Below are 27356 nucleotides of genomic sequence, written 5' to 3'. Positions count from 1 at the left end.
ACCATGTTAGCTACGCCCCACTAATACACGCCGACCCAACAAAAGGATGCTGTTATGTTACAAAGGCAGTGTTTGGATATCAACCATAGCATCCATTTTTACATATTCTTTAAGATTTCTTTAAAAATGAAAGAAAAGTACCGTATTTTCTGGACTATAAGGCACACTTTTTTTTCTCAAAACTCAACGGTGCGCCTAATGTACGGAATAATTCTGGTTGTGCTTACCGACCTCGATGCAATTTTATTTAGTACATGGTGCAATGATAAGTGTGACCAGTAGATGGCAGACAAACATAAGAGATACGTGGAGACTGCACTATGATGGCAATATGACTCAAGTAAACAACTCAAGTAAACAACACCAACATTTTATATGTTCCATTGAAAATATAGTACATTACACACGGCGCTCAAAAATCTATCAAAATGTTTTAGTACGACTTTGGTAAGCTCTGAAGCCGCACCGCTTGATGTGTTTCAACATACGAGTATTATTATGGTGTGTGTATAAGGTAAGACATTATCTGGCGTTTTGTTTCGCAATATTATGCAATAACAACTTCTTATCTTCTGGTACCTGCTGATCTGTATTTGGGATCTGCATAAATTCTGAAAAATTGTGCACTTGCGCCTTTGTAGTCCTTGCCGAAACAATAGTCTATAAACTTCATTTTCTCATATCTTCTTGTTATAGGACATTCATCTTCCGCTGTTGCCATTTCTAATATAGAGAAGTGTAAAGTTCTTACTTATATCTGTCAGTAAACTCGTCATGAAAGCGCTAAAACATACCGGTGTATTGAGTTTTTATTATTCACCCAAGGAACTTTAGTTATTAGAGAGTTGCGGTCGGACGGTTTTTCACGGGACACATTTCCGGCCTTGTTGTTGTTTCCGGATGAGAAGACGCTGCTCCGTTATTGATTTAAGTCAAGTCTGAATGTCATTAAAACAGTTAGCTCCATCTTTTGACACTCATCGGCAGTGCACCTTATAATCCGGGTTGCCCTCTGGTCTGGAAAGTACGGTAGTCAGTGTACAGATTTCATATAGCAGCATAGATGTATTGTCCTGTGAAATAGGTCAACACACAGACATCATTGTCTAAATAGCTGGCAACACAAGTGTGTACACCTCACAGGGAACATGTCCACATTGCGTCCATAGTGTCAATATTTAATGTGAGCAGCCCAGTTTCCCAAGGGAGGGGTTCATGTTCAGCTTTACTATGTCACAGTTCATGTTGGAGTGAATGTTGCCCTCAATGAACCACCTCTCCCCAGTATCTGCATCCCTTATGCATTCCCGCACCATAAGACTACCGCCATCATGCTTGTAAGCAAGACCCATTTATTTTGATGCTCACTTGTGTTGCCACCAAAATTAGACAATAAATGTACCGTATTTTTCGGACTATAAGTCGCACCGTAGTATATGTCGCACCTGCCGAAAATGCATAATAAAGAAGAAAAAAACATATATAAGTTGCACTGGAGCCCGGCCAAACTATGAAAAAAACTGCGACTTATAGTCCGAAAAATACGGTAAATAGAAAAAGTGTGAATGCTGAAAAGTCATAGCCAAACTGAAATGCTAACAGTTAACACGCTATCACGACATTGTCAGGTAACGTAAAATAACAAATACGACTCATAGGTGTATACTTGCAAAATTAGCTATAGAAGCTAGCATTAAATGCCAGAATATATGACTGTGTAGTGTATACCTGCAAAAATAGATTTAAAACAAAAAGCTAATACCCAAAGGTTAGCGTGCATTAAGTATCCAAATTATGACTCGAGTTGTATACTTGCAAAATTAGTCAAAAAAGCTAGCATGCTAATGTTATCATTGGTCAAAAAGCAAAACATATGACTCTGAGGTGTACACCTGCAGATGTAGTTCGAAAAGCTTACATGTTACATGCTAAAATTAGCATGCTAGCAACCAACATTATCAAGGAGCATTATGACATTGAAATGGTTTGAATCGGTTGAGAAATGTGGCAATACTTTTTAATAGAGTAAGCGATATGGAAAAAGGGGGGACACTTGGATTTTTTTTTAGACATAAAACATAGATAGCCTGAATTTCCTGAATAAGTGAAATAATTTAACAAAGGAATGGTTGTAAAATTTTGGATTGAAAGGTGGGATTTTGAAGAAAATGGGAATTTTTGGAACCTTGAAAATGGTTAGATTGAATGTCCAGGATGAGAGGAATGTTTTGAGTTGGATGAAAAATACAGGAAATACGGAAGTTTGAAAACGTGCCCATTTGTTTCGAATGGGGAAAAATGTCTTGGTAGAAAATAAAGAAAAGGTAGCACGTATGTCATGAATGAACTGAACATTTTAAAAGTTGAATGGTTCAGATTAAAAATGTGAGAGGAATAAGAGTGAAAATACTACAGAGTGGAATATCGATTTACGAACCCCTCTATTTGCAAACTTTTTGGTTTACAAGCTTTTAGGTTGTGCCAAATCTGCCTCTGTGTGTGCGAACCATGTCTCTGTGTACATTCAGCAGTGCCTCTTCTAAGGGCAGGCTCCTCCCCTTTTCTATCTCTGTCTGGTCTTTTTCCTATCATGAGCTGCTTCTTTGCCGATGTTAATCAGAATCAGCGCTATGTGCTGTAAGTGGATTTTACTTTTTTAAATGTTTATTATTGAAACAATATGGTTGTTAAAGTTAAGAAATTTTTTGTGATTTCTGATCGTTTGTGAAAGCACCAAAGGGACTTCTGTGTGTGCGCGTCCGTGTTGGCAGAGCACACGTACAGCACAGTTCAGCTTGTAAATCGAGGTTCCACTGTTATGGAAGTATTCATGTAGCAAAATTATTTGCAAGCGTGTCTCTCAATTTGCGTGCCTGTAACCCAATTCGCGTGTGTGTGTACTAATTTCTGTGTCTGCATATCACTCCGAATGTGTGCATTCCGATCTGCGTACATAGATTTTATCCGCGTGTGCGTATTTGAGGTGTGCCTACATTCAACCAATCACACAATTTAAACCTTAAACAACGTACAGCTGAAGTGTGTGAAAGAGAAACGCCAAGACCCGCCTTACATTGTTTCTCAATGGTTTGAATTGCGTAGTGTCTTCTGTGGTTGATTACTAGTAAGCACACTGGATTTATATACATTAAAGTGTCTTCAAAGTGTTTTTTGTTTCTAAAATAGCAACTTTTGTCGAGTCTAGAACCCAATATTTACCCTGCTTCAAAACTATACAAACTTTTCGATTTACGAACCATGTTCAAGAATGTTCAAGAATCGCTATACATCTATACTGCTACACAAGCTGTACCATGACTACCATATTTTTCGGACTATAAGGCGCACTTAAAATGTTTTTTTTTCTCAAAACTCGACAGTGCACCTTATAACCCGGTGTGCCTAATGTACGGAATAATTCTGGTTTTGCATACTGACCTCGAAGCAATTTTATTTGGTACATGGTGTAAAATCATCAGTGTGACCAGTCGAATGCAGTCAAATATAGGAGATACGTACATACTGCAATATGATGGCAATATGACTCAAGTAAACAACACCAACATTTTATATGTTCCATTGAAAATATAGAACATTACACACGGTGCTCAAAAATATATCACAATGTTTCAGTACAACTTAGGTAAGCTATGAAGCCGCACCGCTTGGATTGTCGGTGCATTAAACATACGAGTATTATTATGGTGTGTGTATATAAGGTAAGACATATTATCTGGTATTTTATTTTGCAATATTATGCAAAAGCAACTTTTCTTACCTTCTGGTACCTGCTGATCTGTATTTTGGATCTGCATAAATCCTGAAAAATTGCGCGCATCCGCCTTTGTAGTCCGTGTCGACCCCGTAGTCCATAAGCTTCTTCTTTTTCTCTATCTTCTTGTTATGGGACATTCATCCTCTGCTGTTGCCATTTCTAATATAAAGTAGTGTAAAGTTCTTACTTATATCTGTCAGTAAACTCGCCATGAAAGCGCTTAAACATACCGGTGTAGTGAGTTTACATTATTCACCCATGGAACTTTAATTATTAGAGTTCCGGTCGGACGGTTTTTCACGGGACATATTTCCGGCCTTGTTGTTGTTTCCGGATGAAGAGATTCCGCGCCGTTATTGATTGAAGTAAAGTCTGAATGTCATTAAAACAGTAAGTTACATCTTTTGACACTTCTTCCACTCCCGTCATTGCACGCTACACCGCTGCAACAAAGATGACGGGGAGAGCGGGATGTCGAAGGTGAGCCACGTACATAAGACCGTCCACAAAACGGCGCATCCGTAAGTGACTGTCAGAAAGTGGCTTGAAGATAATCTGTAAAACATAATCTCTGCAACATTTTGACCAAAGAACCACCATCACATGTTATGTAGACCACAAGGAAGTGTTTTACATTTAGAAAAGAAAAAAAAATATGACTCCTTTAATGCGCCCTATAATCCGGTGCGCCTTTATATATGAAAAAAAGATCAAAAATAGACCATCGGCAGTGCGCCTTAAAATCCGGTGTGCCCTATGGTCCGGAAAATACTGTCCTTGTGTTTCATTTCTACAATAATAAAGCATATCCAAGTTGAATTTCTCCCTGTCTCTTGAGAAGATACACAATAATAAAATATTAAAAAAACGGTTTCTGCAATAATAAAATAATAAAAAAACGGTTTCTGCAATGTGAGTGGTGTACTCACTGTACCAGACTGTGATTATTAATAAAGGCTAACAGTTAGGTCTGTCTGCTGTGAAGCATGCAAAGCTGAAACAAAACATGTCTTGCTGAGCATGATCACACAATTCCCTGGCACTGCAGTTAAACCCTCCAAAGCAAGACAGCCTTTAGAACTTGCTCTCATTTCCTGACTACAAGAAAGACTGATATGTCATGTGCAGCAGCTTTTTGATTTCCATGTGAACCTTCTCTTATCGTGAGCCAAAGACAACGTTGACATATGAGCAGTCGGACATTGTAATTAATCGCAGACGACTGCTCGTCTTGTCCAGGAGAACTGTTTAATCCTCGCTTTAGAGCTCCAACAGATGCTTACTGTCTCCTCTAACACGAGAGACGCCTCCCCCTTTCAGATGGCGAGGCAACAGGCTTACGGCCATAAGACGTGCTCGCTGAAATATATTTTATGAGGAGCCGCTTGTTCATCTGCTCTTGCTAACCGCTGACCGTGTTAAGTATATGTTTGTGCTGCCGACTAAATTGACATATTAAGTTTTAATTAGCAAGCATCTATCTCGGCCCATGGAACACCTGCTGCAATTTGGGGAACTAGCCATCTGTGAATGCAGTGTTGGATTGATCATTGCGGCTTTCTGCTGCAGTCAAGTATGGAGATGCATTGCTTTTTCACCTGCTGGCCGTGGGGCATCAGTCGAACAAGGGTAATCCATTGCTGTTGAGTGGTGTCGTCAATGGCCTTGATCAACAACGGGGACGTTTGGGGTCCGGAGAGACTCCTGGCAGCATAGATCTCTCCGTCGGCCTCTATCCTGTAGTCAGCTGGGTTGTTGCATTCCAGCCGCACCACACCACTTCTGCCGCAGTCGACAAACCTCACTGTAGTGGAGAGAGATTAAGATGAGAATGAAGAAAAAAATAATCTTAAAAGGACAAAGACCAAGGGGGTGGAAGACAGACAGCTAGACAAACACATAACATCGGAAGATTCCTTCCTTCCTCGGCAATACATTATTCACTTCAAGCTGTGTCCCTAAGGTATCCCTCAAAACAGGTGCGGAGGAATATAGAGTTTGAACAGGGGAAAACTAAAAAGCACTATTAGGGAAAATAGTATATCTACAATTTGTGATTTCACACAGGGTCTCCGTATAATCTATCAAGGACCTTCACGTGCAAGCTTTGTTCTTCATACAGTGGACAGAAGAGTCGCTGTCACCAGCTCCTCCACAGGCACAAGTGACGGCTTGTGATGTTTATTTCATCACAACATACACACATGGGGTAGACAGGTGCCTCATTGTAGGGGGGGGGAGGCTCGGTCCCAACGGAGCCTCAGTAGCAGCCTTACAACACCTTGTTACAACTGAATCGCAAGTGTAGGAGAGTCTCCAAGCATGGGCACTCGGACACACAAACACGGTACAGCCATACTGACATTTTATCTACTAGTATACGATCCATCTGTCTTGGCTCATTTCTCAAGCTAGCATCCCTCATCTTTACAGTGCACAGAATGGCACAAAGACAAAGATAAGACCCGTATATTGTTGTGGGGGAACTCTGAATTATTAAAGGAGATATGCCATTACTTAACAAAAGCCCGCAAGGCGGGCACCTCATCTTTCTTTCTCCTGCTACCTTAGGGACCCAGCGATGTCTTCCGAGAATCATTTTGCACTTGCAACAGATGAAGTTCCTCTAGGGCTAGAGCACAGGATGCAGTAGATCAGCTCGGGATCATAAGTTTAACCTCTAGGCCTAATTGAATAGCCTGAATGTTTCACGCCCCTGTTAGTAATAAATCTGCGACGACAGAGATGAATGTTTACTTTATTGCTAGGCCTGTGCGAAGCAGCAGACACCTTTTAGCTATTTCTATCCAGACGACTTTAACGATACGTCCCAGCTTACTCCGAAAAAAAAAGGCTGCAGTCCGTGTTCCTCTAGCTCTTATAAAACATATGCAGTGGATGACTTGACAGCCTTGCCTCCCCCGATGTGTGTTTTTGTGCTGCACGAAGCTAAAACTCTTGAACATTGTTTGGAACTTGGAGACGAAAACACCCTAGGGTGGCTCTTCGGCAGTCAGTCCCTGCAAGCGTAACCGTTTCCAATGAAAATAAATGGGAACGTCCCATGTGTGCGTGTTCATTTATCAAACGTGAACGATTCAATGTGTTAAACCTCCTGAGAACCCGCCTCCTCTGTTTTGCATAATATGGCTATTCTTTTTTTCCCGATGTTCGATGAAACAGACTAAAACCTAATGTCCAGGAGTAAGTAGTCTGCCAAGCTATCAGGCCGGATGTGGCCGCCACGCCCCATCAGACATGTCGTCATGGGTACCAGGATAAAGCCCTTCCATGCGGAAAGAAATGCCGATGCAGCAAGGGGAGGGGGCTGAGGGTTAAAAAAGAAGTGGGTGGGTGGGGACGGACGGGCCCCGTCAGCAGAATAGCCTGTCCAACTAATGCCCTGCACCGGGGCCTGGTATTACCTCTGACTCAATGATCCTATTCAAACTTCGCAGGCCCCCCCAAACCCCCATCACTAACAAGCAACACAAAAACCCTGACTAACCCCAAAGTGCCATAGTGGCGCTCTATTGTTCGCTCCGTCACGTGATAATACTAACTCGTACGGACACAAATAAGAGAGCGATAGCGAGAGATCCTTTTAATTTGGATGATGGAATGTGGACTCTTGTGACTGCACATGGGGGGGGGAAAGAAAGTGTTTTGTAATCTCACAATTTTATGCCTCCGTGACTCTGGTTTCAAGTAAGAAAACACTTGTCCCCCCTTCCCCTCCCACACACCAATGTGTTGTAAATGTGACAAGCTGTAAACGTCTCATGGGTGATCATCCTAGCATACAGTCATTCATTTGCCAGCAAGTGAGGTCACCAACGGTTGAGTATGACTCAGTTTACAAAAGATTTCCCAGTAGCTAGATATGTACAGTAATAGATCCATGCCAGCTCCCACATCACCCATGACAACACATGTGTAGTCCAGAATTCTTATGTACACACACTCTTTGTGTTATTTCTTCCAGCATTTGACAAGCAATTACTACAAACATGCATTAACACTGTTTTGCCACACGACTGCTGTTGCAATGTGAACATGTAATTGTGTGCTATTGAATAAAGTTACACTTGTATATCATTCGCAGAGTCCGATTATTTATCCAAAGGCACTTTTACATATCATATTTTCCGGACAAAAGGCGCACTTAGAATCCTTTTTTTTTCCTCAAAGCTCGACAGTGCGCCTTATAACCCGGATGTACGGAATAATTCTGGTTTTGCTTACCAACCTCGAAGCAATTTTATTTGGTACATGGTGTAATGATACGTGTGACCAGTAGATGGCAGTTACGCAAGAGATATGTAGACTGCAATATGACTCAAGTAAACAACACCAAAATGTTATATGTTCCCTTTGAAAATATAGAACATTACACACAGCGCTCAAAAATCTATCAAAATGTTTTAGTACGACTTTGGTAAGCTTTGAAGCCGCACCGCTTGATGAATTGTCGCCGCATTAAACATACGAGTATTATTATGGTGTGTGTATAAGGTAAGACATTATCCAACGTTTTGTTTCGCAATATGCAAAAGCAACTTTTCTTACCTTCTGGTACCTGCTGATCTGCATTTGGGATCTGCATAAATCCTGAACAATTGCGCGTCGGCCTTGGTAGTCGATATTTTTCTCTATCTTTTTGTTGTGACATTCATCCGCCGCTGTTGCCATTTCTAATATAAAGTAATGTAAAGTTCTTACTTAGATCTGTCAGTAAACCCGCCATGAAAGCGCTAAAACATACCGGTGTAGTGAGTTTACATTATTCACCCAAGGAACTTAAGTTATTAGAGAGTTACGGTCGGACGTTTTTTCACGGGCCTTGTTGTTGTTTTCGGATGAGAAGATTCCGCTCCGTTATTGATTTAAGTAAAGTCTGAATAACATTAAAACAGTTCTTCCACTACCGGTCTTGCACGCTACACCGCTACAACAAAAATGACGGGGAGAAGACACTGCCGAAGGTGAGCCACGTAAATAAGACCGCCCACAAAACGGCGAATCCGGAAGCGACTGTCAGAAAGCGGCTTGAAGATGGTCTGTAAAACATAATCCATGCAACAATTTGACAAAAAAAACACCATCACATGTTATGTAGACCACAAGAAAGTGTTTTCAATTTAGAAAATAATAAATAATATGACCCCTTTAATGCACACTATAATCCAGTGCACCTTATATATGAAAATAGATCAAAAATAGACCATTCATCGGCGGTGCGCCTTATAACCATGGTAATTGTATTTCGGGGGCATTAGTTGTTTTTTTTAGTTGAACAAAAGGACGAAAAATAATTGCAACCATACTTGCATACTACATAGCTGAAATGTGAGCATTTGGTAGAAAACACTTCAGAGAAAGTCAACTGCTTGGAACTGAGCTAAAGCTTGGATCTGTAAATAAAGATAAAAGGCGTTCGAGTGATGCACTCCACTTTAAACGAGCAAAGCAGTCCTGTGCATTTGCAGTTTAGTCTAAAAATATGCTATGGTTTTTAAATGTGGAGGGGAGAAAAACATGACATGAAGTGTTTTTGCTTCATTCAAGTATTACCATTTAACAATTCACACAAGAAGGCCACATTTGAATAAATCCTACTGAGAATGCTTTATGAAGACATCCCGAATGGGCATACAGACAGTACTTCTCTTATCACACTCATCCACCTTGGATAGCAGAGTGATAAACACCATGGGTGACTGAGATTCGCTCCACAGATCAGGTAAAGTGACGCTAAAGATATTGTTTTGGTTTGTGTTGGTTGAAAACAGTCCAACAGTCTTCTTCTATTCTTATTTGCATAGGCTACAAAGGCTATGTGCTTTGACCGGGAGCAAAATACTATTGGTTGTCTAATCCCACATAAAGTACTAAGTACTCCAGCTAAGCAAAAGATAGCTTAACCATCCGCTGTGAGCTTCTTAAACTGACATTTAGTGATAGCCCCTTATTCCCCAGGCAAATCCAGTTTATCTGCAAAAAAAGGAGAATTCAAGTTGACACTCTTTTTCTTTTTTTTAATAGCTGGCATTAGGAACGTCTGCAGCAAGTGACGGGCTTTGAGGGGTATACAGTAGCAAATATTTACACAGGCAGGTTAAGATAATACAATTATTCAATACTTAAACAGTACAATCATTAGCAATCATTGTGGACTATTGTGTCGCAAGAGCCATACTATATACTACTCGCTAGAATTATTTATACGAGCAGCTTGAAACTTTGGGGGTGTTTATAGGTTGTCTTCATGAGGACTTCTGGCAAAGCTTTAGGTTGTTAACAGGTGAATGTCAATAGAATGACAAATCACTCATTGTTCTTGAAACATGAAGGTCTATTTTCTTTTTAAAATTCAGGATTAAACCACTGGTCTTTTTGTGCAGTCCACAAAGACTTATTGAATAGCAGGTGAGAAGCGGCTGAAAAACAAAAGCTACTTTTTATCAAACTTAACTAAACCCATGTGAGGTTGGAGAACAAATGTTTAAAATAGATCCTTTACAAATAGTCCAACATTGTTTTATCAGTAATATATATTTCAAGAAATGTTCTGTTGTGCAATGAGATAACTAGTGTATACCAGTTAGGGTTGGGAGATATATTGAATATACTTGATATATCGCGGGTTTGTCTCTGTGCGATATAGAAAATTACTATATCGAGATATTTTCAGTTTACGTTCTCACGCAGTTGCTTTTAGCTGCGGTTACACTACAGGCGTTTCTCACTCTTTCTTGTCTCTCCTTCTCACAGAGACATAAAACAAGCGCACCTTCTTACATACGTCACATACTGTCGCGCGTGCAACCTCATACACCCTCGCCGAGCAGAGAGGTAGCAGCATGGGAAACGTTAGCTGTGGTGCTAGCGGAGTGGCGCGAGTGGTAATATGAGAGAAAGAAGGTGTGAATCTGGTAACAAATGAAGGAATAATTAATTCCCAAGAAAAACAGCAGGGGGTCCATCGTCTGGCAGTGGTTTGGCTTCAAGCGGGAAGATGTTAAACAGACAACCGTAATATGTCAAGTATGCGGCAAAAGCATTGCTACAAAAAGTAGCATTACTGCTAATATGTAGCATCATTTGAAAAGTCACCCGCTAGAGAATGAAGAGTGCTTGAGACGCCGCATGTCAACATCTCCGGTCGGTGCCACACCCACAAAATGCCCAAGCAACCATTTCCACATCAACACCGTATGAAAAAAATAGTCAACAACAGAAGGAGATAACGTCCGCAGGAACCTACCACATAGCGAAGGACATACACTACTGGATTTCCTATTATGCAGCTCATTTTTATTTGACAGTTATTGAAATATCTTGTGTGACATCATGCACAAATGTGCACTTTATTTGTTTTAAACTATTGTCGTGGTGTTCTGTACAAAAAGTGCACTTTAATTTAGTGTTGTTTTGATATGTCATCTTAGTGACATCATGCACAAAAGTGCACTAATAGCTTGTTTTAAAATGTCTCTGACAATCTTGCACTTTCTGTTATGGAAATGACATGAATGTTTGTGCCACTGCTTAATAACTGTTTAATAAATACAGTTATGGTAAATTGACTTAGTTGTGATTTCCCTCTCTGCATGAAAGTTTAAAAGTAGCATATATTAATGCAGTATAAACAAGAATGTTTTGATGTAGACACATAGAATCATCATACTGCTGTGATTATATGCATCAAGTGCTAATTCAGGGCTAAGGCAAAATATCAAGATATATATCGTGTATCGTGACATGGCCTAAAAATATCGAGATATTAATAAAAGGCCATATCGTCCAGCCCTAATACCAGTATATCCATAGTCCTCTCAATGTTGTACTTCGTTATTTATTTGGATACAGTGTTTAATTATGACATTTTTTCTTTGCAGAAGTATGTTATTCAAGGGGGAAGTTTGCACTTTATTGACCTCAGTGTTGGAGATTGTTTGCATGCAAAATGTGCAATGCCACATTTTTGTTAACAAAAGTATTATATTCAAGCAGAAGTGTTGCTTCCTAAGGGAAGCTCTTAATGTAATTATTTGAAAAGTATTCCATAAAAAGTACAATTTATATCTGGTCTAAAAAGAACAACATTATACAAATTAGAATGTTGCCAAGAGTAAGATGCAGTGTATGCAGTGTAATTTCAAACTGCTGGTTTTAATAATTAAAAATAAAAATGTTTTTTGAATTATCTCTGTCATTTGTATTCAAGGTTTTTTGGTTTTTTTTTTTTTTAAATAGGGAAAAATCGGAAAAAATCGGAAATCTAATTTTATGTGAAGAAATTGGGGATTTTATTTTTAGGCCAAACCAAACTTTTCAGGGTTTTTTAAAATTGTTTTTAATGTCTCTTATGTTTAATGCTTTTTTGTAAAAACAAAAACAAAAAAACACCATAATTTATTTGGAAAGAAAACACAAAATATGCACTATTTTCTAAAAATGAGTTGAAAAGTGCAATACTTTAGATGAAGTAATTATAGCTTTTAGTAGGTCAATAATTCATAACAACACTGATTATGATGCATTAATATTTTTGGAACAATCCATTTTTTCCCCCAAACACTCCCACTATTCCTCTTTGCCGAAAAATGGACAAACTTATAAAGTGTTATGAGTAAGTCATATATCCATCCATCCATCCATCTTCTTCCGCTTATCCGAGGTCGGGTCGCGGGGGCAGCAGCCTAAGCAGGGAAGCCCAGACTTCCCTCTCCCCAGCCACTTCGTCCAGCTCCTCTCGGGGGATCCCGAGGCGTTCCCAGGCCAGCCGGGAGACATAGTCTTCCCAACGTGTCCTGAGTTTTCCTCGTGGCCTCCTACCGGTCGGACGTGCCCTAAACAGGTGGCATCCTGACCAGATGCCCGAACCACCTCATCTGGCTCCTCTCCATGTTAGGGGGAAGCAGCTTTACGTTGCGCTTGCCCCGGATGGCAGAGCTTCTCACCCTATCTCTAAGGGAGAGCCCCGCCACCCGGCGGAGGAAACTAATTTCGGCTGCTTGTACCCGTGATCTTGTCCTTTCGGTCATAACCCACAGCTTATGACCATAGGTGAGGATGGGAACGTAGATCGACCGGTAAATTGAGAGCTTTGCCTTCCGGCTCAGCTCCTTCTTCACCAAGTCATATATGATTTTTTTTTATACTTTAACGCTTCACATCTTTCAGCAGCTTCAGACCTATCCATAAATATTAAGTTAGTTGGCCTGGTTAACACAGAAAACAACATACACGACTCTGAATAACTTTTAAATCGTAGTTCACTATGATAGTACAGTCATCCACTGTCTTCTTCTACGTTTGTTTACCGGCAAGCAAAAGTCGACTTAAAAGTACTTGTTTTGACGTTTTTCATTTCTTGTCTGGCTATAAAACAAAACATTCAATTTTGTTTGTTTGTTTTACTATTAAAAAATATTTAAAAAATAATTAGTTTTTTCTGTTTTGGTTTGAAATGAAAAAGGAAATGAGCAAATGATACATGGACACGATCTACGGATTAACGACTTATATAACTTACCAGTAGAGATGTCCGATAATATTATCGGCCGATAAATGCGTTAAAATGTAATATCGGAAATTATCGGTGTCATTTTTTTTTATTATAGGTATCTGTATCGGCATTGTTTTCTTTTTTTTTTTTATTAAATCACCATAAAAAACACAAGATACACTTACAATTAGTGCACCAACCCAAAAAACCTCCCTCCCCCATTTACACTCATTCACACAAAAGGGTTGTTTCTTTCTGTTATTAATATTCTGGTTCCTACATTATATATCAATATATATCAATACAGTCTGCAAGGGATACAGTCCGTAAGCACACATGATTGTGCGTGCTGCTGGTCCACTAATAGTACTAACCTTTAACAGTTAATGTTACTAATTTTCATTAATTACTAGTTTCTATGTAACTGTTTTTATATTGTTTTACTTTCTTTTTTATTCAAGAAAATGTTTTTAATTTATTTATCTTATGTTATTAATAAAAAAAAAAAAAGTACCTTATCGTCCAAATTAGGCATAATAATGTGTTTATTCCACGACTGTATATATCGGTTGATATTGGTATCGGTAATTAAAGAGTTGGGGAATATTGGATATCGGCAAAAAGCCATTATCGGACATCCCTACTTACCAGTATATTGCCAAAACCAGTAAGCACTGATTCAATTAAAATAGTTTTAGGAAAATCATTCTTTATCTTGAGACGGCGTGGCGCAGTGGAAGAATGGCCGTGCGCGACCCGAGGGTCCCTGGTTCAATCCCCACCTAGTACCAACCTCGTCATGTCCGTTGTGTCCTGAGCAAGACACTTCACCCTTGCTCCTGATGGGTGCTGGTTAGCGCCTTGCATGGCAGCTCCCTCCATCAGTGTGTGAATGTGTGTGTGAATGGGTAAATGTGGAAGTAGTGTCAAAGCGCTTTGAGTACCTTGAAGGTAGAAAAGCGCTATACAAGTACAACCCATTTATCATTTATTTATTTATCTTGCCGTGACGCTGTTGTCTAGCTACACAACAACACAAGCTAACGTCATACACACATTTCTAACCTTCTGTTGTTACTTACCGTTTCATTGTCTCCTCCATTACCAAAAATAGTAGTCACCGAGCCTGTCATTAAAATGAGTTCAATAGAAAATCCATCTTTGTACTGGCGCGGGTTTCTAAGGCAAGACTCTTTGAATTGGTTTGCACAGGAAGAGAGACTTCTTGCCACAAATCCAATAAATTAAAAATAAGGAACTTTTGTACTTCAGATGAGGATGAAAGTTTGTGTAATGACTTGTGCTAATTAAAACAACCAACAATACCATTTAATACCATTCTGTCATTTGGACTAAAACATTAAATAAATAAATGGCAGACTCATGCAAAGACCTTTGAGTAAGCCTTTACCATATATAGAGATATTCGCAGACGTCATAGGTCTGAAAAACCTCACAGGGCTGACAAATTCCATAGGAACCGTTTGGAGGAAGTAGAACGGAAGGCAAGATTGTTTTATAAATATGTCTGCATTTCCTCCACGGTTTGATTTCACATTTCAGGACTTATGCAGATCCCAAATACACATAAGCAGGTACAATCAGGTTAGAAAAGTTGGTTTTGCACAATAAAATTTAAACATTGATATAACCACACAATACTAAAAACCTAGCATTTTAATATTTTGGGTAACATACATGTGCGGTCCTCTCCAAGGTTTCTCATTGTCATTCACATCGACGTCCCACTGGGGTGAGTTTTTCCTTGCCCTTATGTGGGCTCTGTACCGAGGATGTCGTTGTGGCTTGTGCAGCCCTTTGAGACACTTGTGATTTAGGGCTATATAAATAAACATTGATTGATTGATTGATTGATTGATTGATATATTGTATAAACTAATGGAGTTTAACTCATGTTATTATTACACAATTTTTCTGTAAGTGTGTTTTTATTTTATTTTATTCCGCAGTAAGCTATGGCTTTAAACACAGGAAGTGAACAAAGCCATTAGTAAATGCTTCAACATGGAGAAAGGATAGGAAGAAAAAAGCTTTACTACTTCTTCAGACATGTTGAATTGTGGAAGTGTAACCATGTAATGTTCCTTGATGTAACCTTGTTGGAATTGTATAGGATCTTAAAAGACGTTTTGATGGCAGGAAAAACGTCACAGGGCTGATAAATTCCATATGGACCGTTTGGAGGAAGTAGAAAGAAAGGCAAGATTGGTTTTATAAATATATCTGCAATTCCTCCACAGTTTGATTTCACATTTCAGGACTTATGCCGATCCCAAATACACATAAGCAGGTAACATCAGGCTAGAAAAGTTGGTTTTGCATAATAGGGCCCCTTTAATCATTGATATAACCACACAACACTAAAAACCTAGCATTTTTAATATATCGGGTAACATGTGCGACTGGCTAGAGTACCTTAAGTAATGTACTATTATGAGTCAGTTTATAAAATAGCACACACTAATTTTTTGCATAAACTGATGTTATAACACATAACTCATGTTATTATTAGACAGTGTTTCTGTAAGTATGTTTTTTTTTATTCCGTAGTAAGCTATGTCTTAAACAAAGAAAGTGAAGAAAGCCATTAGTACCGTATTTTTCGGAGTATAAATCGCTCCGGAGTATAAGTCGCACCGGCCGAAAATGCATAATAAAGAAGGAAAAAAACATATATAAGTCGCACTGGAGTATAAGTCGCATTTTTTGGGGAAATGTATTTGATAAAACCCAACACCAAGAATAGACATTTGAAAGGCAATTTAAAATAAATAAAGAATAGTGAACAACAGGCTGAATAAGTGTACGTTATATGACGCATAAATAACCAACTGAGAACGTGCCTGGTATGTTAAAGGGGAACATTATCACAATTTCAGAAGGGGTAAAACCATTAAAAATCAGTTCCCAGTGGCTTATTTTATTTTTCGAAGTTTTTTTCAAAATTTTACTCATCACGCAATATCCCTAAAAAAAGCTTCAAAGTGCCTGATTTTAACCATCGTTATATACACCCGTCCATTTTCCTGTGACGTCACACAGTGATGCCAATACAAACAAACATGGCGGTTAGAACGGCAAGGTATAGCGACATTAGCTCGGATTCAGACTCGGATTTCAGCGGCTTAAGCGATTCAACAGATTACGAATGTATTGAAACGGATGGTTGTAGTGTGGAGGCAGGTAGCGAAAACGAAATTGAAGAAGAAACTGAAGCTATTGAGCCATATCGGTTTGAACCGTATGCAAGCGTAACCGACGAAAACGACACGACAGCCAGCGACACGGGAGAAAACGAAGACGAATTCGGCCATCGCCTTCTAACCAACGATTGGTATGTGTTTGTTTGGCATTAAAGGAAACTAACAACTATGAACTAGGTTTACAGCATATGAAATACATTTGGCAACAACATGCACTTTGAGAGTGCAGACAGCCCAGTTTTCATCAATTAATATATTCTGTAGACATACCCTCATCCGCTCTCTTTTCCTGAAAGCTGATCTGTCCAGTCCAGTTGGAAATGCATCTGCTTTGAGTGTCGCAGGATATCCACACATTCTTGCCATCTCCGTCGTAGCATAGCTTTCGTCGGTAAAGTGTGCGGAACAACGTCCAATTTCTTGCCACTTTGGCATCTTTGGGCCACTGGTGCAACTTGAATCCGTCCCTGTTGGTGTTGTTACACCCTCCGACAACACACCCACGAGGCATGATGTCTCCAAGGTACGGAAAACAGTCGAAAAAACGGGAAATAACAGAGCTGATTTGACTCGGTGTTTGTAATGTGTTTGAGAAAATGGCGGATTGCTTCCCGATGTGACGTCTCGTTGTGACGTCATCGCTCCGAGAGCGAATAATAGAAAGGCGTTTAATTTGCCAAAATTCACCCATTTAGAGTTCGAAAATCGGTTAAAAAAAAATATGGCCTTTTTTCTGCAACATCAAGGTATATATTGACGCTTACATATGTCTGGTGATAATGTTCCCCTTTAACGTAACATATTATGGTAAGAGTCATTCTAATAACTATAACATATAGAACATGCTATACGTTTACCAAACAATCTGTCACTCCTAATCGCGAAATCCCATGAAATCGTATACGTCTAGTCTCTTACGCGAATGAGCTGAATAATATTATTTGATATTTTACGGTAATGTTTTAATAATTTCACACATAAGTCACTCCTGAGTATAAGTTGCACCCCCGGCCAAACTATGATAAAAACTGCGACTTATAGTCGAAAAATACGTTAAATGTTTCAACATGGAGAAAGGGTAGGAAGAAAAAAACTTGACTTCCTCTTTTTCAGACATGTTGAATTGTGGAAGTGTAACCATGTAATGTTCCTTGATGTAACCTTGTTGGAATTTTATAGGATCTTAAAACGACATTTTGATGGCAGGAGTTGTCTCCTCTTGCGGCTGAGAGAGAAAAACCAGAAACAAGTCCATAAGTGTGCCAATAGTTCCCCCACAGGGACCATCAGTGTGCGGAGAGCTTTTTATGGAAAAACAGATTAGGTGACTTGCGTTGTGAGATGTCAATGCCTTCTCCTGCTTTTGAAGCACATGGGAAACTCGCTACAGTTATGTCCTCTGATCTGACTGTGGTAGTAAGCAATAAATATCGTCTGTCATTCGCCATGCCAGGAACTCCTCGTCATCTTAAATAAGTAAATTAGACAACTTGACAAATAAAATAAGGATCCTTGACAAATAAAATAAGGATCCTTTCCCACAACTTGGTTTAAAATGGAAGATAACACTTTTTGGGTTAGCATGTAAATCACTGCGGTCAACGAATGTAGGCCAGTTTCTCAGCACAACTGTATGCTTAGCAAAGAGTGGAGACATATTGTTTCCATTAAATTCCTGACAGCGTGCATATTTGTCATCTGTGCAGGGAGCGAGTTACAACCAAGCTGCATTCTGGCAGACAGATGGACGAGGAAGTAATATCTAAAGATATAGAAGTGGTGGGGGTATTGTATTGGACTATTGGACAATTTGATCATCATAAAATGTTTACCACAAAATAGTTTATTTCGTATTTGAGCATGGGAATGAACAATGGTTTGAGGATTCAATCAAATAGACATCCGGAACTAAATATAAAAGACATACCGCGGTGATCCATCAGATTAAACATTCGGGCGATGGGCGACTTTACTGAGAGACAACAGTGCACACAGTTCATTAAATCTTTTGATTTCCACTGAGCAAAGGTTATGCAAATGATTAAGCGAGAAGACAAAAGCCATTATCTACGGAGACTGACCGGCAAGAAAGTCGCATGTTATCAGTTTTGATGAAATTGACACGACGTACATTACGACGTGATTAAATCCTGACAGACTGTCAAACCTCCTTGCGTGCTTATCCGGTATGCGGTTCACTTAGTGAGGCAGGAACCCAGACCTGGAAACTTCTATTATAATAATCTCATGCATGACGAGGAGTCTTCATACGTGACACACCTCGTACGTGATGCACCTTTCAAAAAATATCTATAGAAAAAGCTAATCTCCATGTCAATAATGTCAATAATTTCATGTGATGGATTATGAGGTGTGCATTTTAAACCTATGCAAAAATAATGCCAATGCTAGTTTGCAGAAGAAGGTGCAAGCCAATGAGAAAGGTGCAGTTTGTTGGCATTGTATGTCGAGTCTCTTCTGTCAAGGTCTGCTGTCAGTCAATTCCATTTCAACCGTGAGCTTAGGTAAAGATTGAAACGCTCCATTGTGTCCAATTACAAACACAAGCACAAACGTACTGTATGTGCTTTGTTTTGAAAGCCAATTATAGAAAAAGGGGGGGGGGTTATATAGTGTATTGTGGGAGAGTGGTCGTTTTGAGTGCCGTCGAATGACGTCATGTGTAATGTAGCTGGATGCTGGATTTTTGGAGAACAATTTCTGCTTTTCTGCCTTTTGGGCAGGAACAGAAGGCATGTGAATCTTCTTTGGCCGAGGAACAAAGCAGCAGACAAAAGATGAGGCTGACAGCCCTTGGAAAGTACTGTTATGCAGTATGATGGCGACTGAGAGGCTGAACCTCAGGAAGCAGAACATTTCATTTTACATTTTTATAGCTTTTCGTGCTGCATAAACAATAATCGCACAAAGGATCAGATTAAAATCTATTTTAAAACAAATAGCATAAATGAAACAAAAAAATCCACAGAGGTGCCTAAATGCCTTTCTAGCTGAACAAAGCAAATGACACGGCACATTATCTCCCTTTTAACTCACATGCCGCCCTATGCCTTACTTCCAGAAATACTGGGGAGTCTTTCTATTAAACCCCTTCATGATAGCAAAACAAACCAACCCAGGGCTATAGAGGCACCGGCTCTGCAAGCCTGAGGAAAAAGGTATGAAAAAACAATGCAAGCAAGGAAAACTACGCCTCTTCAAAGAGAATGATTAGAGCCGCTGCCAATACACACGGTGTGTGTGTGCATGTTTGGATCAATACGTGTCAAATTTCGCTTGAAACACAATTAGCCTGTGCTTGACAAGGAACGGAGGCGGGAATAAAGACAAGCCCAATGTTGCTTTTTAAAGCTTTTAAATTTGACAGAGGCTTGGCTGTACAAACTTTGACAGCTTGTTATGTGCCGCTTGACTTAAACCAACATAACAGTTGGAAATATTAGGGCAATTGCATATATATATATATATATATATATATATATATGTATATATATATATATATATATATATATATGTATATATATGTATATATATATATATATATATGTATGTATGTATATATGTATTAGAGATGCGCGGATAGGCAATTATTTCATCCGCAACCGCATCAGAAAGTCGTCAACCATCCGCCATCCACCCGATGTAAAATTTGATCAGAACCGCACCCGCCCGTTTTTATATATCTAATATAGACGATGCAAGGCATTAGTGAGGTTATAAAGCTTTTGCCTGTTAAAGAAAGGAGACTGATCCAATGCAGCACAGACATTCGCGTGCCACGCTGTCACGACCCAGACGCACACACCAGTGCGCAATCATATGGGAGCCGCGCTGAGCGCACCTCCAAGCGCGTCTCGCTGCCGGCGACGGCCGGGTATGGTCCCGACGCCCCAGCGCCATCCATTTTCAGGGCTAGTTGATTCGGCAGGTGGGTTGTTACACATTCCTTAGCGGGTTCCGACTTCCATGGCCACCGTCCTGCTGTCTATATCAACCAGGGTGAGCCCCACCCCTTTCGTGAGCGCACACTGCGCGCGGTAGAGATGCGCGGTTTGCGGGCACAACCGCGGAGTCCGCGGATTATCCGCGGATCGGGCGGATGAAATTAAAAAAAATTAGATTTTATCCGCGGGTCGGGTCGGGTCGGGTCGGGTGGTTGAAATAGAAAAAAATTAGATTTTAAATAGATTCAGGCGGGTGGCAGTTAAACCAATTCGGAAATATATATACATAGTTAAATGTTGTTACCCACATACGAAAAACGAGCAGGCACCTGCAGCATATGCCACAACAGAAGAAAAAGAAAAAAAAGAGATGGACACTTTTACGGAGCGGAGAAGGGACGCCTCGCCGGGGTCCGGGATCGAGGCCCCTTCCCCCGAGAGGGCCCCACCGGGAGCCGTAGCTGAGGCGATCCGCGAGAAGGGCCCGACGCACGTCCAGGGTCACCACCGCGCCACCCCCGTGGCCGGGGGCTCGTAACAGGGGTCACTCCGCGCGCAGTGCGCTCACGAAAGGGGTGGGGCTCACCCTGGTTGATATAGACAGCAGCTAGGACGGTGGCCATGGAAGTTGGAACCCGCTAAGGAGTGTGTAACAACCCACCTGCCGAATCAACTAGCCCTGAAAATGGATGGCGCTGGAGCGTCGGGCCCATATACCCGGCCGTCGCCGGCAGCGAGACGCGCTTGGAGGTGCGCTCAGCGCGGCTCCCATATGATTGCGCACTGGTGTGCGTCTGGGTCGTGACAGCGTGGCACGCGAATGTCTGTGCTGCATTGGAGCGAGGCGTCCCTTCTCCGCTCCGTAAAAGTGTCCATCTCTTTTTTTTTTTTTCTTCTGTTGTGGCATATGCAGCAGGTGCCTGCTCGTTTTTCGTATGTGGGTAACAACATTTAACTATGTATATATATTTCCAAATTGGTTTAACTGCCACCCGCCTGAATCTATTTAAAATCGAATTTTTTTTTATTTCAACCACCTGACCCGACCCGCGGATAAAATCAATTTTTTTTTAATTTCATCCGCCCGATCCGCGGATAATCGCGGACTCCGCGGTTGTGCCCGCAAACCGCGCATCTCTAATATGTATATATATATATATATATATACATATGTATGTATGTATATATATATATATATGTATATATATATATGTATATATATATATGTATATATATATATATATATATATATTATATATATATATGTATGTATATGTATGTGTGTATGTGTGTGCATACATACATATTTATATATTATACATATATGTGCTGGGTTTCCCCTTAATGTAATTGAATGTGGCGAACCGCCACAGCATTTTTATTACCGCCACACTTTGAAAATACGTTGGCTTTTTTTTTTAAGTGAAAATAAATTAAAAGTTATATAATATACTTACACAATGTCTGATGCTATTTTTACAAATGGCACAATTCCAACAGGTTTTACCTCTCGTGTACACACTTTATAGTCTCCGTGAGTCCGCACTTCCCCAGACACACAACAACACTTCCACATTCTCCTCCAATCACTTTTCAGGCATGGATGGTGTGTTTGCGATTATCGCGATCAATTTTGAGTTAACTTCGAACAAAATGCGATCATCGCAATAAATATTTTAATCGTTTGGCAGCCCTTTTACATATATACATATATATTAGAGCTGTTAACGTGTTAACCTATATGCTTAATAAAAATGTATTAGCGCGTTATCAAATATGAATAAATGCGGGTTAAGGCTTAACCCAGCAAATGCGCACATTAATACTGTGAACACAATGAGAAGCTGACAATTTTGTTTCAAAAGAGAACTTCCGATAAAACTGAGGTAACTTGTTGGTATTGCTGATCCATCGTACGATACTTTGGAATATGCACAACTACAGCAAGGATGAACCTACTGTACTACTACACAAACAAGAGCATCAAGGTTCAACTACTGGCTGAATGTGAATTGATTTGGTCGTCTAGGGTTGCATTGTACCAAAAAAAGAAAAAATCGGCATCTGAAGAGGTAAACAAGCTTGTTTAAACAACTGGTGAAACTTAAAAGTAAATGCAGATTTAAATGGTGCACTATGTTAAGTTTTTTATGAGTGTGTTTACCGTATTTTCCGCACTATAAGGCGCACCTAAAAACCACAATTTTTCTCAAAAGCTGACAGTGCGCCTAATAACCCGGTGCGCTTTATTACGATTCATTTTCATAAAGTTTCGGTCTCGCAACTTCGGTAAACAGCCGCCATCTTTTTTCCCGGTAGAACAGGAAGCGCTTCTTCTTCTACGCAAGCAACCGCCAAGGAAAGCACCCGCCCCCATAGAACAGGAAGCGCTTCACCCGCCCCCATAGAACAGGAAGCGCTTCACCCGCCCCCGGAAGAAGAAGAAAAAACGCGCGGATATCACCGTACGTTTCATTTCCTGTTTACATCTGTAAAGACCACAAAATGGCTCCTACTAAACGATCCGGTTCATAAAAAGACGCAATCTCTCCATCCGCACACGGATTACTACCGTATTTCACAGCAACTGAACCGCACTGTGGAACGGGAGCACGTACGGTGAATATTCGCTCCACAGGGAATGAGAAGTCATCCTTCACTGTGGTTCTAGCTTGCCATGCTAACTTCCACTCATGGTGATATTCAAAAGGAAGACCTTGCCAAAAGAGACCTTTCCAGCCGGCGTCATCATAAAAGCTAACTCGAAGGGATGGATGGATGAAGAAAAGATGAGCGAGTGGTTAAGGGAAGTTTACGCGAAGAGGCCGGGTGGCTTTTTTCACACAGCTCCGAAGGCGAACACACCTTCACTAAGACGGGCAGACAGCCTCGGACGACATACGCCAACATTTGCCAGTGGATCGTAAATGCTTGGGCAGATATTTCGGTCACAACTGTGGTCCGAGCTTTCCGGAAGGCAGGATTCACAGAACAACAGCGACACTGACTCCCGATGACTTCTACGAGACGGAACCGGCCATTTTGGATCCCACGCTTGCGCAACTTTTCAATTCGGACACCGAAGACGAAGAATTCGAAGGATTTACGAATGAAGAATAACTTCAGAAGGTGAGCGCTATGTTTATTTTGTGTGTTGTGACATTAACGTTCGAGCAACATTATGTTACTATTGCTCTACACCATTTTGAATTTTACTATGTTTGTGATTGCACATTTGCGTACATTTTGGGACAGAGTTGTTAGAACGCTGGTTTTCAATATATTATTAAAGTTTGACTGAACTATCTGACTGTTTTTTTGACATTCACTTTAGCGCAGCGTTTTTTTGACATTCACTTTAGCGCAGCGTAGGCGCGGCTTTTAGTCCGGGGCGGCTTATTGGTGGACAAAATTATGAAATATGTAATTCATAGAAGGTGCGGCTAATAATCCGGTGCGCCTTATAGTGCGGAAAATACGGTACTACATTATCGAGTAGTAACGGTACCTTGTTTGCAAGGTATTACCAATGGGCACTTAATAATTACTATAGGTACTGTCACCAAGTTTTGGGCAAATCAATGACTTGCAGTTCAGCAAAACATTTATGACATTCTAACTACACAATTGCATTTATATCCAAATGTTGGGGTATTTTCTTAAGCAAATTGTATTTATGCAAGCACCTGTGACTAATCATGATTAATCACAGTTTTAGGGTGTGATTAATTTGATTAAAACAATTATCACTTGACAGCCCTCATAACATATGTATATAATACATACAGCATCCGAAATGTTTTATCTTTGTACTGTGTCAGTTGAACTACTCAGCAAGAACTGCCTCAATGACCACGTTTACACTGCAGGCCAAAGTGGCCCAAATCTTGATTTTTTTCTAAATCAGATTTTTTCCAGCTGCCTGTTTACACTGCAAGTAAAATGTAATCTTTAACAGACTCCAGTATAAACGCGGACAGTCCCCAATGTGGCCTCGACGTCACTTGCATGCACAGTTCCGATAAAGTGAAAACAAAGGAAGTTGACCACTACAAAAAATATAAGTCGCCACATCTTAAAAATTAGTGTTTTTTTACGTGAAAATAAATTAAATGAATATAATGTATAATATAATGTGGATATATATAGTGTAGTATATTTGAGAGGGTTCTAATATTTTTATGGCTGTTAAGTAGAGGCAACACAGACATCAGCGCGGATCTACCTTAGCCTTCTTTTTTTTCCACTCACGTAAGTAAACAACTTAAGCAATTAACAGCGACAGCGTCAATTCCGGTCCTTCAAGAATCGCTATTCAGAATCAAAATATGTATTCTTATATTACATACAGCCTATTACTTGCGCATTATTGACTAGTGAAGCATCAAAAATTGACCGGTTAAAAAAATACTTTGTTCACTGAAATCAGATATTGTGATGAAGTACACTTACGCTAGCGGGCTGCGTATGATGTTAGCTCACCAAAAGCTGACGAAAAAGACACATTCAGGTCGCATTGCCTCTGAAGTTACATTTGAAAAGATCAGATTACAATCAAATTTGGACCACCGTATTTTTCGGAGTATAAGTCGCTCCGGAGTATAAGTCGCACCGGCCGAAAATGCATAATAAAAGAAGGAAAAAAACACATATAAGTCGCACTGGAGTATAGGTCGCATTTTTGGGGAAAATTTATTTGATAAAAACCCAACACCAAGAATAGACATTTGAAAGGCAATTTAAAATAAATAAAGAATAGTGAACAACAGGCTGAATAAGTGTACGTTATATGACGCATAAATAACCAACTGAGAACGTGCCTGGTATGTTAACGTAACATATTATGGTAAGAGTCATTCAAATAACCATAACATATAGAACATGCTATAGTTTACTAAACAATCTGTCATTCCTAATCGCTAAATCCCATGAAATCTTATACGTCTAGTCTCTTACGTGAATGAGCTAAATAATATTATTTGATATTTTACGGTAATGTGTTAATAATTTCACACATAAGTCGCTCCTGAGTATAACTCGCACCCCTGCGACTTATAGTCCGAAAAATACGGTAACTCTTGATGTGGCCTGAATTTGATGGCTTTGGAAGTTTTAGACTGGTTAAAAAAAATCCTATCTGTGTCACTTGAGAACACAAAAATCAGATTTGGTGTGCGGTGTAAACGGGGCCTATTTCGCTTCAAATCTACTTTAACCTGCTCGACACTAATTAAGGTTATTTAAAGTTTTCTGTCCCAAGGATGAAAGAACCATATTTTTAAATGGATAACATGGACAGTTCACCAACAGTACACAAAGAAATCTGCTTAAAAGCCTTTGCAAGTGCTGCAAATGTAGCGCTGACCTGGATGCCTTGGCTGTTGCCATGGTAATCAAACTATACTGCCATCAGATCGCTGCCAAACACTCCAGTGAAGTATGGCAAGGATCCAGTCGCAGTATAATATGGCATTGCTGCAAGTACGTCATAATAAACACTTTTGTCCCTTTGACTTTGAAGTATCTTAGCACCGTCCAAGCAGCCAACCAAGACAGTGTCATACAGTGAATTTAAACAAAACATGCACAACTTTTGTACCTATACAGTAACGACGAGTATTGGCTTGGGTCCTGCACAAGGAAGAGTCCCCTCGAACATGTATTATCTGTGTTCAGGGAGCATGGCTGTGTGACTGGACTCTTTACTCCCATGTAATCAGCTCAACTGAGTGGGGTTCAGGAAGGGATGTGTGCAGCTGTGCTTTATTACAGACACAATGAGTCCCAGATTAGGGGAAGTAGAAGGAGGGCGGAAGAGAAAGGGGGAATCAAGAAGGGGGAGGAAGAAGGGCTGTGCGTGGGGAAGAGGGAGGGTGAGGGGTTTGATAATGACTCCAAACACAAACATCTGTACTTAGTTTGTCTGAAGTTATAACATAACACCAAACCACAAGCATGTCTCGGCTTGGAAAGACAGCCTGTGGAAATGTTTCCAGACTTATGGGGTTTTTAATGTGAGGATTGATGGTATGTTCTTGTGCTGTGCCAGACAAGATGGTCAGAGTCACACAAACATCTACGGCGGTGGCATGAACATCAGGTGGCCCCCGTGTCTGTAGGAACAGCAAGGAAAGGACTGCGGTAGTGGTTTGGAACTCACTCTGCCGTCGGTGTGGACGTACAATTTTAGTCGAGCTCCAGATGTTTTGGAACACATGCTAGTGCATTACACATTTTTACACTCATTAGGCAAATAATGAATGACAGATAGGCAATTAAATATGGGTGTAAAGACTGATTTATATACATGGATAGATTGATTTATATTCCTGAATTTCAAGAATTTCGATTTGTGCTCGGCAAGTTGGCCTTCCAGAAGTTAGGTATCGATTCGACATTGATTTAAAAGGCAATATATCGATTTTATTGATACTAGAAAAAAAGAAAGCGTTAGATCAAAAAATGTCATGATATGAAGTTTAGCCCTTTTAATGATAAGGACGTTTTAATGATAAGGACGTATGCGGCGTCATCAAAACAAAAACGCCGGCTACCTGCGGTGGCCGGGAAAGGTCATACCAAATGCAAACGCCACAAGACTGTTAGGAACTCGCATGGCTGCGGTATTTGTGACCCCAAGATGCAGGAACCAGGAGAGTGATGATCAGGTAAGATGATTGAAATTCACCCAAACAGAGAATGAAGCAGTCGTGCATGTAAGGTTCTCAAAACATAAATCAATCCTTGAGCGCTGAAGAGCAGGCGAGGCAGGCATAAATAGATTAGCACCAGGTGTGGCCCGGCTGCCAATCAACAGCAGGTGAGGGGAAAACAGCGCTCAGCAGAGACATGCAGAAAATGGAAATCAAAATAAGAGG

The 27356-nt window shown here is 40.2% G+C and overlaps 1 protein-coding gene across 1 annotated transcript in view; it reads right to left on the bottom strand.

The window, feature by feature from the left end:
- The window catches only part of cdh2 (cadherin 2, type 1, N-cadherin (neuronal)), a 130600-nt gene that overhangs the window by 45404 nt on the left and 57840 nt on the right, over window positions 1-27356 (bottom strand). Inside the window, exon 3 of the mRNA XM_061979518.2 lies at window positions 5374-5579. Coding sequence (XP_061835502.1) covers window positions 5374-5579 — 206 coding nt within the window. The remainder of the gene's footprint in view (window positions 1-5373; window positions 5580-27356) is intronic.

This window comes from Nerophis lumbriciformis, linkage group LG19 (assembly GCF_033978685.3).
Source record: "Nerophis lumbriciformis linkage group LG19, RoL_Nlum_v2.1, whole genome shotgun sequence".
Classification (NCBI taxonomy): Eukaryota; Metazoa; Chordata; class Actinopteri; order Syngnathiformes; family Syngnathidae; genus Nerophis; species Nerophis lumbriciformis.
Note: the sequence above shows the minus strand (reverse complement) of the source record. Positions and strands in the feature narration are given on the sequence as shown.